The following is a 12,519-nucleotide window of genomic DNA, read 5'->3' on the forward strand; positions in this document are numbered from 1 at the left end:
GTCTGAAATGCTTGGAGATTTAGGGATATTTTCATATATTATTCCACGTGTAGAGTTTAGGCACTGTTTGACAAATGATCCAAAAATTAAACTTTCAACTGGATATTATCAGCTGTTCAGCAGACACTCCTAAACTTGAAACGATTTCTCATTTAGGTAAAGAATGTGTCACTTCAGCTAGAGCAAGAGACAAGTAAGCGAGTAATGGCGCAGAATGAATTGAAGGCACAAGCTTTTGAAGCAGATAACTTGAAGGGTTCTGAGAAGCAACTGAAACAAGAAATCAATACGTTACTGGAAGCAAAAAGATTACTGGAAGTTGAGTTGGCTCAACTTGCTAAGTAAGTGAAAGTCTGAGATAAAGAGGAAAAAATTGTTCCTATTAATGAAAAATGTTCTGTGATGCTGTTGTGGTTTTGTGGTTTTGATGCCGGTATTCCACATCAGAGCATCATGCAGCAGTTAAGCAGTTAATGCTGTGGGAGCAGCAGAGGGGCGGAGCTCCGCACCGGATTCCAGGCGGTGCTCTGCCTGGGCGAGCTCCTCTGGCCTGCCTTGGAGGTTCAGCACGTGTGCTTCCCCTGCACTTTTCTCCTTAACGTAAGCTCACAGCTTTTGGTTTGAAATTTTCTCTCTCTCTCAGTTGTTCAATTTTATTATATTTAGTAAAGTTACTGTTCCTTCTCAGATCGTGCCGTTGTCTTCTTGTAGACCCATCTCTTCCCGCTGTTTCCCCCTCCCCCTCCCGGAGCGCGGCTCTGCTCGGGCGGCCGCGCAGCCACTGACACAGTTTCTTTTTCTCTCCTCTCTCCCTTCTCGGTTTCCGTTGGGTCACTGTCACGGATAACACCGTGACAATTATTGGTGGAGAATGCGGGCAGTGCAGTATATGTACTCCATTGTAAATCTGGTGCTAAGTGGACTAAGGTTTTTCATGTACCTTTGTATGGGAACTGCTGAATCACGGCCTGAACCACTGATTGGTCACCTGAGGTGAGCACCAAGTCAGCCATGGGGGCACAGGTGAAGGTGATATACCTGTGTGAGTGGAAGGGGTGGAGCCTGGTTCCACCTCTCCCAAACCCCATTTAAGGGCTGACCACCACCAGGGAAGGATCTCTTCTTGGAGATCCCTCCCACGTGGAGTCCCCTGCAAGCCTTGTCATCCTAAAGGTGAGCCATCTTCTCTTTTGTATTATTTGTATACTGTTTATATAGGACTACTTAAAATATACCATCCCCTATACTATCTCTTTGCGGAGTACCATCCTTGGGAGTTATTTACCCCACAGCCTTATAGCATGCTGGCATCTTTTTAAGCTCCTCATGTTCAGCACCGGAATAATGTGTGCATACAGCTATTTTAGTGTGCTCAGGGGGTTACATACCTCCTGCCTAAACACCCTGGCTAACGTGACAGATTATGCGGCATTCGGATTGGTTTCCGGTTACTCTTTTCAGGTCTTTACCTATATTCAGGATGTCAGCCTGGCAACTGTGTTATCTGTTTTCCTGTATGCACTCTCTGCAACAGTAATTTACATCATGTGGAGGAAGCGTTCCTCAAAACCAGAGAGTGTTGAATGGCAGGAAAGGTGGAAAAAATTAGGAAAGAAATTAGAAGCGTGGGGACCCCCGGTGTTATGCAATTTTGATCTTGAGCACCTGTGGGATCCTGAGAAATTCAGTGAGTGTTTAGGTAAGGAGTCATGTGACTCAGGATGATCTGAGAAGGAATGTATTGTTTGGGGTTTGGTTTGTGCTTATTGAGCTATAATTGATATTCAGGAGAGAAATGGTTTCCAAACCAAGGTCCAAAGCAAAAATGAGAACCTTGAAGTTAGACCTGACCAATCACAGGAAGCACTGGTATCAGTGTCGGTTGCCCCTGTGGAAGGCCAGAAATGGACACGGCCGTCCTCGCGCCTAGAACAGAAAGAAGAAGAAGCAGAGAAAGAAGAGGAAGATCCAGGCGAGGGGCCCTCCTCAGCACCACCTAGAAAGGCCACTAAGAAAAGTGAGAGACATGGAGAAGACAGCGATGATGATGAAGTCACTGTTACCACTACTCGTCGGCCCCTAAAGATGACTGAAATCCAAGGTTCAAGAAAGGAGTTTGTACGGCGCTCGGGTGAATCTATTGTCACCTGGTTGCTGCGGTGTTGGGACAGCGGTGCCAGCAGTGTGTCCCTAGATGGCAGCGAAGCCCGCCAACTGGGAAGCATTGCTCGAGACCCAGCTATCGACAGAGGAATTGGCAGATGTCTGAATGGAGTCGCTACCCTCTGGGAACGAGTACTAGTGGCTGCAAAGGATAGATATCCTTACAAAGATGATCTGGAGCCTAAGGTGGAAAGATGGAACACCGTGGAGAAAAGCATCCAATTTTTGAGAGAAACAGCCGTAGTAGAGATGCTGTATGATCCCAATTTCGTCCCTAACAATCAACACCAGGACTGTGATCCTGATAGAGTAAGGTGCACACCTGATGTATATCGTAAGCTCTCAAAAACAGCACCAGAGAGGTACGCAAGTACACTGGTAGCAATGTTCCATAAATTTGAGGGTCAAGACAGAAGACTCCCAGTTTATGAACTGACTATTACACTCCAAAACTTTGAACAACAGTTTCCACCATCACGTGCTTCCATTGCAGCTGTAGTAGCAGAAGAAGTAGGTGAGATAAAGAAAACTATACTGGATGAACTGTCATTACTGATGAATAGGGATGAACCTGTGTCAGTATTGGAAACGCCTGATGAAGGCGAGCATGACCCAAAGAATCTGATGAAGCAATTGATCAAACTGATGAAAGTCTCGGCCACCAAAGGCAACCGCCCCTCTGCTCGAGCAAATGACAGCAGTAACATCATGTCACGTGTGGCCATGTGGAGCTTCCTACGAGAAAATGGAGAGGACATGAGTAAGTGGCATAAAAAACCCACTCTTGCACTGTGAGCACAGGTGAGAGAACTGCAGCAGAGATCAGCCACCAATGAAATTGCTCCCGTCACTGCAGGTAACAAGCCCCAATAGAGGGGCCCTGCCCTCCGCCGGGGGAGGGAAAGGGATAATAGAGTGTATTGGACTGTGTGGATTAGATGGCCTGGCACATTAGAGCCACAAAGATATAAGGCACTGGTGGACACTGGTGCACAGTGCACTCTAATGCCCTCGAGTTATAAAGGGACAGAACTGATTCATATTTCTGGAGTGACTGGGGGTTCTCAGGAACTGTCTGTGTTGGAGGCAGAAATAAGCCTCACCGGTAAAACCTGGCAGAAGCATCCCATAGTGACTGGATGGGGGGCTCCATGCATACTCGGTATTGACTATCTCAGAAGGGAACATTTCAAGGATCCCAAGGGATACTGATGGGCTTTTGGAATAGCTGCTGTAGATGCAGACAACATTCAGCAGCTGTCTATTTTACCTGGCCTGTCAGAAGATCTGTCTGTTGTGGGGGTACTGAAAGTGAAAGAGCAGCAGGTACCTATCGCTACAAAAACGGTGCACAGACGGCAGTACCGCACCAACAGGGATTCCTTGCTCCCCATTCATAACTTGATCCGTCAACTAGAGAGCCAGGGAGTGATCAGCAAAACTCACTCACCGTTTAACAGCCCCATATGGCCGGTGCGTAAAGCCAGTGGAGAATGGAGGCTGACGGTAGATTACCATGGTTTGAATGAAGTCACACCCCCACTGAGTGCTGCTGCGCCAGATATGTTGGAGCTGCAGTATGAACTGGAGTCAAAAGCAGCCAAGTGGTATGCCACCATTGACATTGCCAATGCATTCTTTTCTATTCCTTTGGCCACAGAGTGCAGAACACAGTTTGCTTTCACCTGGAGGGTTGTTCAGTACACCTGGAACCGTTTGCCCCAGGGGTGGAAACACAGCCCAACTATTTGCCATGGGCTGATTCAAACCACACTGGAACAGGGTGGGGCACCTGAGCACCTCCAGTACATCGATGACATTGTTGTGTGGGGTGATACAGCAGAGGAAGTTTTTAAAAAAGGAGAGCGAATAATCCAAATTCTTCTGGGTGCTGGTTTTGCTATTAAATGGAACAAAGTGAAGGGACCTGCCCAAGAAATTCAGTTCCTAGGAGTAAAATGGCAAGATGGATGTTATCACGTTCCAGGAGATGTGATTGACAAAATCACCAGTATGTCACCACCCACTAGCAAGAAAGAGACACAGTCTTTTCTGGGTGTAGTAGGTTTTTGGAGGATGCACATCCCAAACTACAGCCTCATAGTAAGCCCCCTCTATCAGGTGACCCGAAAAAAGAATAATTTTACATGGGGTCCTGAACAGCAGCAGGCCTTTGAGCAAATTAAGCAGGAGATAGCCCGTGCTGTGGCCCTGGGGCCAGTTCGGTTGGGACAGGATGTGAAAAACATCCTCTACACTGCTGCTGGAGAGAAAGGTCCCACTTGGAGTCGGTGGCAAAGAGCCTCTGGGGAGACCCGAGGCCGACCCCTTGGATTTTGGAGCAGAGCGTACAGGGGTTCAGAGGAGTGCTACACTCCAACTGAGAAGGAGATTTTGGCAGCATACGAGGGGGTTCGGGCTGCCTCTGAAGTAATTGGTACTGAGACACAGCTCCTCCTGGCACCTCGACTGCCAGTGCTGAATTGGATGTTCAAAGGAAAGGTTCCCCCCACCCATCATGCTACCGATGCCACCTGGAGTAAGTGGATTGCACTGATTACACAGCGAGCTCGGATGGGGAACCTCAACCGTCCAGGAATCCTGGAGGTGATCATGGACTGGCCTGAAGGCAAGAAATTTGGAACATCCCCACCAGAGGAGATACCACGTGCTAAAGAGTCCCCACCATATAACGAACTACCAGAGAATGAAAAGATGTATGCACTCTTCACTGATGGATCGTGTCGTATCGTTGGTAAGCATCGCAGATGGAAGGCTGCTGTGTGGAGCCCCACACGACGAGTTGCAGAGGCCACCGAAGGAGAAGGAGAGTCAAGCCAATTTGCGGAGGTAAAGGCTGTCCAGCTGGCCTTAGATGTGGCTGAACGGGAGAGGTGGCCCATGCTATATCTTTATACTGACTCTTGGATGGTAGCAAATGCTTTATGGGGGTGGTTGCAGCAGTGGGAACAGGACAACTGGCAACGGAAGGGTAAACCTATTTGGGCTGCTGAACTGTGGAAAGACATTGCTGCCCGAACAAAAAGGATGGGTGTAAAGGTGCACCATGTAGATGCTCATGTGCCCAAGAATCAAGCTACTAAAGAGCAGAAAAATAACCATCAGGTAAATTGAGCTGCCAAAATTGAGATGTCTCAGATAGACTTGGACTGGCAGAACAAAGGAGAGCTATTTTTAGCTCGGTGGGCCCATGAGACCTCAGGCCATCATTTAAGGGATGCGACCTATAAGTGGGCTAGAGACCGAGGGGTGGACTTAACTATGGATGCCGTTGCACCATAATTAAACAGGCCAAGAGGATGAAACCCTGTCATGGTTTTATGATTTTTGGTACTGGTATTCCACATCATAACATGTAGTGCATTTAGAGTTAAAGAGTTAATGTTCCAGCTCCGTGGATCATCGATAGTTCCAGGTATACCTGTCTCAGAAGAGAAGAAGAACTACATTCTCCAGAGGACTTTGCGATGCTTTGCGTTCTTACGTGTTTACGCTCAGAGGGAAAGATAAAAACTGTCTGCAGTCACGGGACTCTCTCTTCCCTTCGGGACCGAGCTCGGCAGTGGGTGTTTGTTGCAGCCGTCCGCCTTCAGCGTTAGCGTAAGGCCTTCGGTTTATCGGACACTCTCTCTCTTGCTCATTTTATTTGATTCATTTGCCTCAATTCCTATTATATTATATTGTGTTATTTTCCTTTCTGATATCTTATTTAGTAAATTAGCTTTCCTCCTCAGATCGTTGCCGCTGTTTTATTCCTAGACCCATCTCCCTTCTCGTTTTTCCTCCTTCCCCGGGGTGTGGGCCCGTGGGTCCCCTGCCTCAATTGTCACGGCACCGGGTCAAACTGTCCCGCAAACCGGTGACAAACCCCTCTGGCAGGAAGGGCGATGGCAAAAGTATAAATATGGGGAGGCGTGGCAGGTTGATTATATCACCTTGCCACGAACTCGCGATGGTAAGCGTTACGTGCTCACCATGGTGGAGACGACCATTGGGTGACTTGAGACATACGCAGTAGCCCATGCTACCGCCCAAAACACCATCTTAGGGCTCGAGAGACAAGTCCTATGGCGACATGGCACTCCAGAGAGAATTGAGTCCGATAATGGGACTCATTTCAAAAATTCTCTTGTGGATATCTGGGCCAAAGAACACGGCATTGAATGGATCTACCATATCCCCTACCATGCACCAGCTGCTGGTAAGATCGAGCGCTACAACGGGTTGTTAAAAACCACGTTGAGAGCAATGGGTGGTGGGACATTCAAGCACTGGGAGAAGCATCTGGCAGAAGCCACCTGGCTGGTCAACACTAGGGGATCAGTCAACCGAGAGGGTCCTACACAGTCCGGCTCCCTATAGACCATAGAGGGAGATAAGGTCCCTGTGGCACATGTGAGGAGCATGTTGGGAAAAGCGGTGTGGGTCCCTCCAGCCTCTGGAAAGGGCAAACCCCTCCGTGGAACCGTTTTTGTGCAGGGACCTGGGTGCACCTGGTGGGTAATGGATAAAAATGGGGACGTCCAGTGTGTCCCACAAGGGAATTTGATGCTGGGGGAATGCAGTCTGTAATTACGTGTGTATGTATGTATATATATATGTTTCTATGTAACTCATGTTATTACTGTTTGGTTATGTATAGATGTGTGTTAAGCATGATGTGATGATGTGGAATAAGGGGTGGAATGTTGTGGTTTTGTGGTTTTGATGCCGGTATTCCACATCAGAGCATCATGCAGCAGTGAAGGAGTTAATGCTGTGGGAGCAGCAGAGGGGCGGAGCTCCGCACCGGATGCCAGGCGGCGCTCGGGCTGGGCGCGCTCCTCTGGGCTGCCGTGGAGGTTCAGCACGTGTGCTTCCCCTGCACTTTTCTCCTTAACGTAAGCTCACAGCTTTCGGTTTGGAAATTTTATCTCTCTCTCAGTTGTTCAATTTTATTATATTTAGTAAAGTTACTGTTCCTTCTCAGATCGTGCCGTTGTCTTCTTGTAGACCCATCTCTTCCCGCTGTTTCCCCCTCCCCCTCCCGGAGCGCGGCTCTGCTCGGGCGGCCGCGCGGCCACTGACACAGTTTCTTTTTCTCTCCTCTCTCCCTTCTCGGTTTCCCTTGGGTCACTGTCACGGATAACACCGTGACAGATGCCTAGGCATTTTTTCCTAAACAAAGAGTATTTCTAGCTGCATGTTATCATTTCTACATGTAGCCTTCAGTGTTGGAATATTTTTGTTATGAGCTGTGACACAGAGTAATTCTTGGCTTATTGTTCTACATCAGGATATAGATACTTTTTTGAGATTTGACTTGTTTAAGGACAGAATGTGACGGTGCTTATTTAAGTGTATGGGACTTGTCTTATTGCACAGAAGTCAGCAACTTTTTCCTCTTTATCTACCTGATTTCCCATTTTTTGCAACGATCTGACTGAAGATGCTTCTTGTTAATCATACTTCTATCATAGTTTCCTTCAGCTGAAAGTAAGACTCAACACTTGATGTTTCTCTTTTTACTTTTGTTCTAGCTTACGTAACTAGAAGCATCATTCAATTACGTAGAATGTAATTAAATCACAGTAATAGGATGAAGCAAATTCTTGGTCTTTGAAATAATGTGTGTACAAATATAAAATTATTGTAGGCTACAGTTCTGGTTAGAGCTAGCCTTTGTTATTTGTTATTAGCAGACTTCTTACACGGTTTCCATTTCTCTTCAAAGACAGTACAGAGGAAATGAAGGTCAAATGCGTGAGCTTCAGGATCAGCTTGAAGCAGAGCAGTATTTTTCGGTAAGACTTGCAAAGAATTCTGAATGCTGCATTTGTATGTGAAGTTGAATAGTCTGGCATATTTAAGTTTTAAAATAACCTGCCAGAAATCGTGAATTAGTGAACCTTGATATGCTGTTGCAGTCTGTTCTATATGTTCCATTTTAGTTGGTCGCTTGTCAGATTTTCTGTTATGTTGTAATGAGTAACTCAATTATCTTGAATAACGTTTCAACTATTTTCAATATTTAAAAGCCATAGATCTGGTGCTGTTCGGCACTTTTCCCTCATCTCTCTTAAAAGACAGCATCTCTGCACCTGAATCCCCAGAGAGTATGGAAGAGCTTTATTGTATAGTCCAGGGAGCTAAGATGTGTCTTTCATGGATTAAATAGTTCGTGATTACCCACAGATACAATTTGCTTTTGGAAGAATGCTTTACATTCAGATCTTCATTGAAGGAGCAGTAAAAAAAATTGTGGTGTTTACTACACTGCATGTCACTGTGATTTTTATCACACGTTCCAGGCTTTTGTGCATTTCTCCATAGCGTACTGCCAACAAAGAGCTCCTTATTGTGTGTTGTTTTATTGTTTTTTTTCTGCAAGCTCTAAATGAGATGCTCTTAAACCAGTCTGAAAACTTGGCCTAGGTATTTTACAGTACAAGATCAAATTTGAACTTACAGAATTAGTGATATTGTTAATACAGTGATTAAGAGCAAAAGTCATTCACATAGATGAGACCTCGGTTGAATTAGTTGAGGCAAAATCAATCTGTATGCATAATTTGCAGTCTAAGAGCATGGATGTAAGCAGAATACAACAGAGGGAAGTGTAGGGCAGGATTAAGCTTCAGTTTGACTAAAGTTTTGGGGCAGTGATGCTAAAAGAGGATGCAGTTCTATCTTGTCTCCAAGAATCCTACTTGCCCCAGCACCAGCCTTCCATTCTGTCAGTGGATGTGATTGTACAATTATGTAGAAAGCCAGACTAGAAAACTGAAAACTATCCCAATCACATCAGTTCCTGACATGGGAGTAACTGAAAAGGAGCATACTGGGGAGGCATGGAGAAGAAAATTATTATTAAAGGCAGTACTGGCATTTGTTGGTTTGACAGATTAAAACCGACCAGGTACCAAAACCATGAAGAATTATAGCACGGAATTTGAATAATAATTCTGCTGTTTTTGTTTCTTGTGTTTTCTTTCACAGACACTTTACAAAACTCAGGTTAAGGAACTGAAGGAAGAAATTGATGAAAAGAATAAAGAAACTCAAAGGAAAATGCAGGAATTGCAAAATGAGAAGTATGCCCATTGTTTTTGTCAAATAGGCATGTTTTTCACTTACAAAGATTTGAATCAGATATAAAATTTATTCAATTCTTTCAAAATCAGGCAAGCTTCAAAGCTGTTCTGTACCACCCTGTAGGATGGCAGAGACACACGATATTGCCTGTGCTGACAGACAAATATGGCTATCCATATTTTCTTGGATTTGGCACATCATGGCAAGAGGAAGAGTGCTGACTTCTGAGAATTTTAGGAGGATGTAAAATTTTGGAAAAAATATTCTAGTCTGTTTGTTGTCCATTTGCTTGTAAAAGTTCTTTGATTTGGTTACTACACTGTCCTCATTAGTAATTAATGTATTTCTGAATCCAAGAAATAATTTAAGGAAAAGATAATAAATACTAAATTCTGAATTTTGGATACCCTGATTACTTAAGATTTATTTTAAAAAATAAACGAAATTATTTTAAAAATAAATAAAAATTAAATTTTTATTATTAAATTAAATTAAATGAATTATTTAAAAAAAAAAACGAAAGATTTTTTCAGTCCTTCCGTCACGTGCTTTTATAGCTGCTGTTTATTCTCTCTCTCTCTCCACCACAACCATCTGTTCATTACAGGTGTTTTTTTACCTGTATATCTGGGATATATATATTAAATATATTTATTTTAAAGACAAACTCTTAAGTGTATTTTGACAGTTATCTTTTTACAGTAGAGGCCCATGTCTGCTACAGTTGTATCACATCAGTGGGTTCCACAGCAGTGCTTACTTCACAGCATAAATGGCATTTTATTTTGCAGTGCAGGAAGGACGTCTGTTTTTGAAGCCCATACTGCAGTAATGTTTTGCCACCTTACTTTCCTCCCACATTGTGAGCCATGTCACATGTTGCTGGGTACATTTGACTTACGGGTGATAGTCTGGCTTAATGTAGGTTTCCTTGCCAGCACATGAGTGCTCTGCCTGTACCCCACGCGAGAGCAAAGTGCTATAGCTTGTATGCTGAACTGCCTCTCAAGCTGTAGACATGATCTGCAACTTTTCATGCCAAAAACCTACTTAGAACCACTGTATGTTTTCAGAAATGTCCTGTGGTATTATTGCTCAGACAGTTGAGAGCACACGAGCAGTAATCCTGTGTGAAGTAGCAGCTAACATCGGTAGGATTGAGTACCTTTTAGTGGACCACGCTGTATGTGAAATCCAAATATTTTATTCCTCAAAGACAGGATAACTTGAAACTTCATTTCCAAAGGGTTGGTGTTTTGTGGATGACTGAAATTACAGTTAAATTGTAGCTGACTGCTGTAGCTTTTTGTTCATTAAAACATAACAAGCACACAAGTTGTAAAATCTTAATATTTTTTTTTTAGGAAACTAAGATAACGATAACTAACTGAATAGTACAATTTGAACTGTTTAGTTTTCCTGAAAATACAGGATATTTTGCATAGAAAAGCAAAATCTTAATATCCTTTTTTTACAGAGAAACACTCAGTACGCAGCTGGATTTAGCTGAAACCAAAGCTGAGTCGGAACAGTTGGCACGAGCACTTCTTGAAGAGCAGTATTTTGAATTGAGTCAAGAGAGCAAAAAAGCTGCATCCAGACATAGGCAAGAAATAACAGATAAGGACAGCATCATAAGAAGGGTAAATTGCATGACTAAATACTACCTAAATATATCCTACAACAGGGAAGAAAAATCTTAATTTGTTGAATCTTACAGGCATAATTAATGGTTATTTAAGTGTCTTGAGTTTTGAGCTCAGACAATTAAAGCATTTAAATCCCATCATCTGAACAAACAAAGAATTGTAGATGGTGAGAATCTGAGATAAGCTCGTACTGAAAGTCAAGCCAATGTCTATAATTCAGTTATTAAGCCCTTTCCAGCCTTTTCCTGTCATTGCTCAATGTATTTAATTTTTTTTAAAGAAAAATTTGTTTAGGTGGTGTGCTGTAGAATCTTACTGTAAAATTACTTAATCTTAAAAAAATATATGTATACTTGGAAATCTTGCGACTTTTCCCTCTGTTAAACTATTTATTTAAAAGAACTCCTCCTCTTCTTGCTGTTTTCAAAGATGCTTTATAGCATAGCTGTTGAGTATTAATATTGTGCTTATAAATGTCTTTAACTGAGAGTTTTCAAATAGCAACCTGCTATTTAATCATCACTTTCCCATTTAGCATAATGTGTGCAAATGCTCTTAAGAATCCTGGGAGTGGGAAAACTGACCCTAAGAGCTCATCTTGGATCAATTACTGAAATGTTTCTGTTAGCGCTACCGCACGTTAGATCTCTCTGTGAAGACAGCGGAAGTAATGTTAATTGCACCAATACTCTGCGCCCTCTTAAAAGCTCTGACTTTCCAAAATGGAACAGCTTCTTAAAATTTTTAGACTGTGTTACTAGGTAAACAAATACTATGTATTCGTTTTCATTTAGCTGGAAGAAACTAACAGCACGTTAACCAAAGATGTTGACTTGATAACAAAAGAAAATTCAGAAATCAGTGAAAGAATTAAGAAACAGGAGGAAGGTATGTCATCTTTGAAGCTTTAAATCACTTGTTATGAAGCACAAATGAATTTGTAGCATGTGTCATAATGAAAGTGGAAAATTGGAGAAGTATTCCTGTACGTCATCTGTAGTGGTTAAGTGACTGATGGAAAATGTGTCATGAAATTCCATGTAATTGCCACTCTGTACAGTATTGGTTCCGTTCCCATCACTGCTGTTTTATTATTGTGAGCAATTGAAAGCTCAGCTTCAGCAGGTAGAATTAAGTGAGCTGCTGCACCTGCTTCCCTCAGTTTTTAAAGCAAGTTAGAATGTAAGTTCCTGCAGGCGTTATCAGGAATGCCTGCCAAGTACAGCTCTTCCTTGCACTGTCTGTCTAACTTGTCTGCCAGCCATACCTCGAGTGCATGAAAGTTGTTAAGGAAAAGTAGTACTTCACTCATTTCACATAGCACGCGGCGTACTTGATGAAGTGTTTGTTTCTGTCTCTAGAATGTACAGTAAGTTATGATCATGTGCATATTAGTGGATTTGCATTCAAATTTCTTGTGTTCAGGCTATGTGAAAAAATGACTTGTTCAAGTTGCTTGTGATTCTGCATTTGAGCAAGGACTGTATAATCGGAACGTGTATTTTAGTATCTTGTTAACTAGGAGAGGAAAGACTTTATCAGTTGAGATGCCAGTGTTGTTGCAAACAATATGTAAGCAGGAAGGAATAAGGAATATTTTCCTTTTGTTCTG

General features: G+C 43.1%; 1 protein-coding gene across 2 annotated transcripts in view; it reads left to right on the forward strand.

Moving 5' to 3' along the window:
* Positions 1-12,519, forward strand: part of ROCK1 (Rho associated coiled-coil containing protein kinase 1) — an 89,901-nt gene that overhangs the window by 59,393 nt on the left and 17,989 nt on the right. For both annotated transcript variants that reach the window (XM_065752242.1, XM_065752243.1), the window contains exons 20-24: positions 157-341; positions 7,898-7,967; positions 9,163-9,257; positions 10,736-10,901; positions 11,702-11,795. In XM_065752242.1, coding sequence (XP_065608314.1) covers positions 157-341; positions 7,898-7,967; positions 9,163-9,257; positions 10,736-10,901; positions 11,702-11,795 — 610 coding nt within the window. The remainder of the gene's footprint in view (positions 1-156; positions 342-7,897; positions 7,968-9,162; positions 9,258-10,735; positions 10,902-11,701; positions 11,796-12,519) is intronic.

This window comes from Cyrtonyx montezumae, unplaced genomic scaffold, assembly GCF_038088225.1.
Source record: "Cyrtonyx montezumae isolate F1298 unplaced genomic scaffold, pur_monq_1.0 scaffold_8, whole genome shotgun sequence".
NCBI lineage: Eukaryota > Metazoa > Chordata > Aves > Galliformes > Odontophoridae > Cyrtonyx > Cyrtonyx montezumae.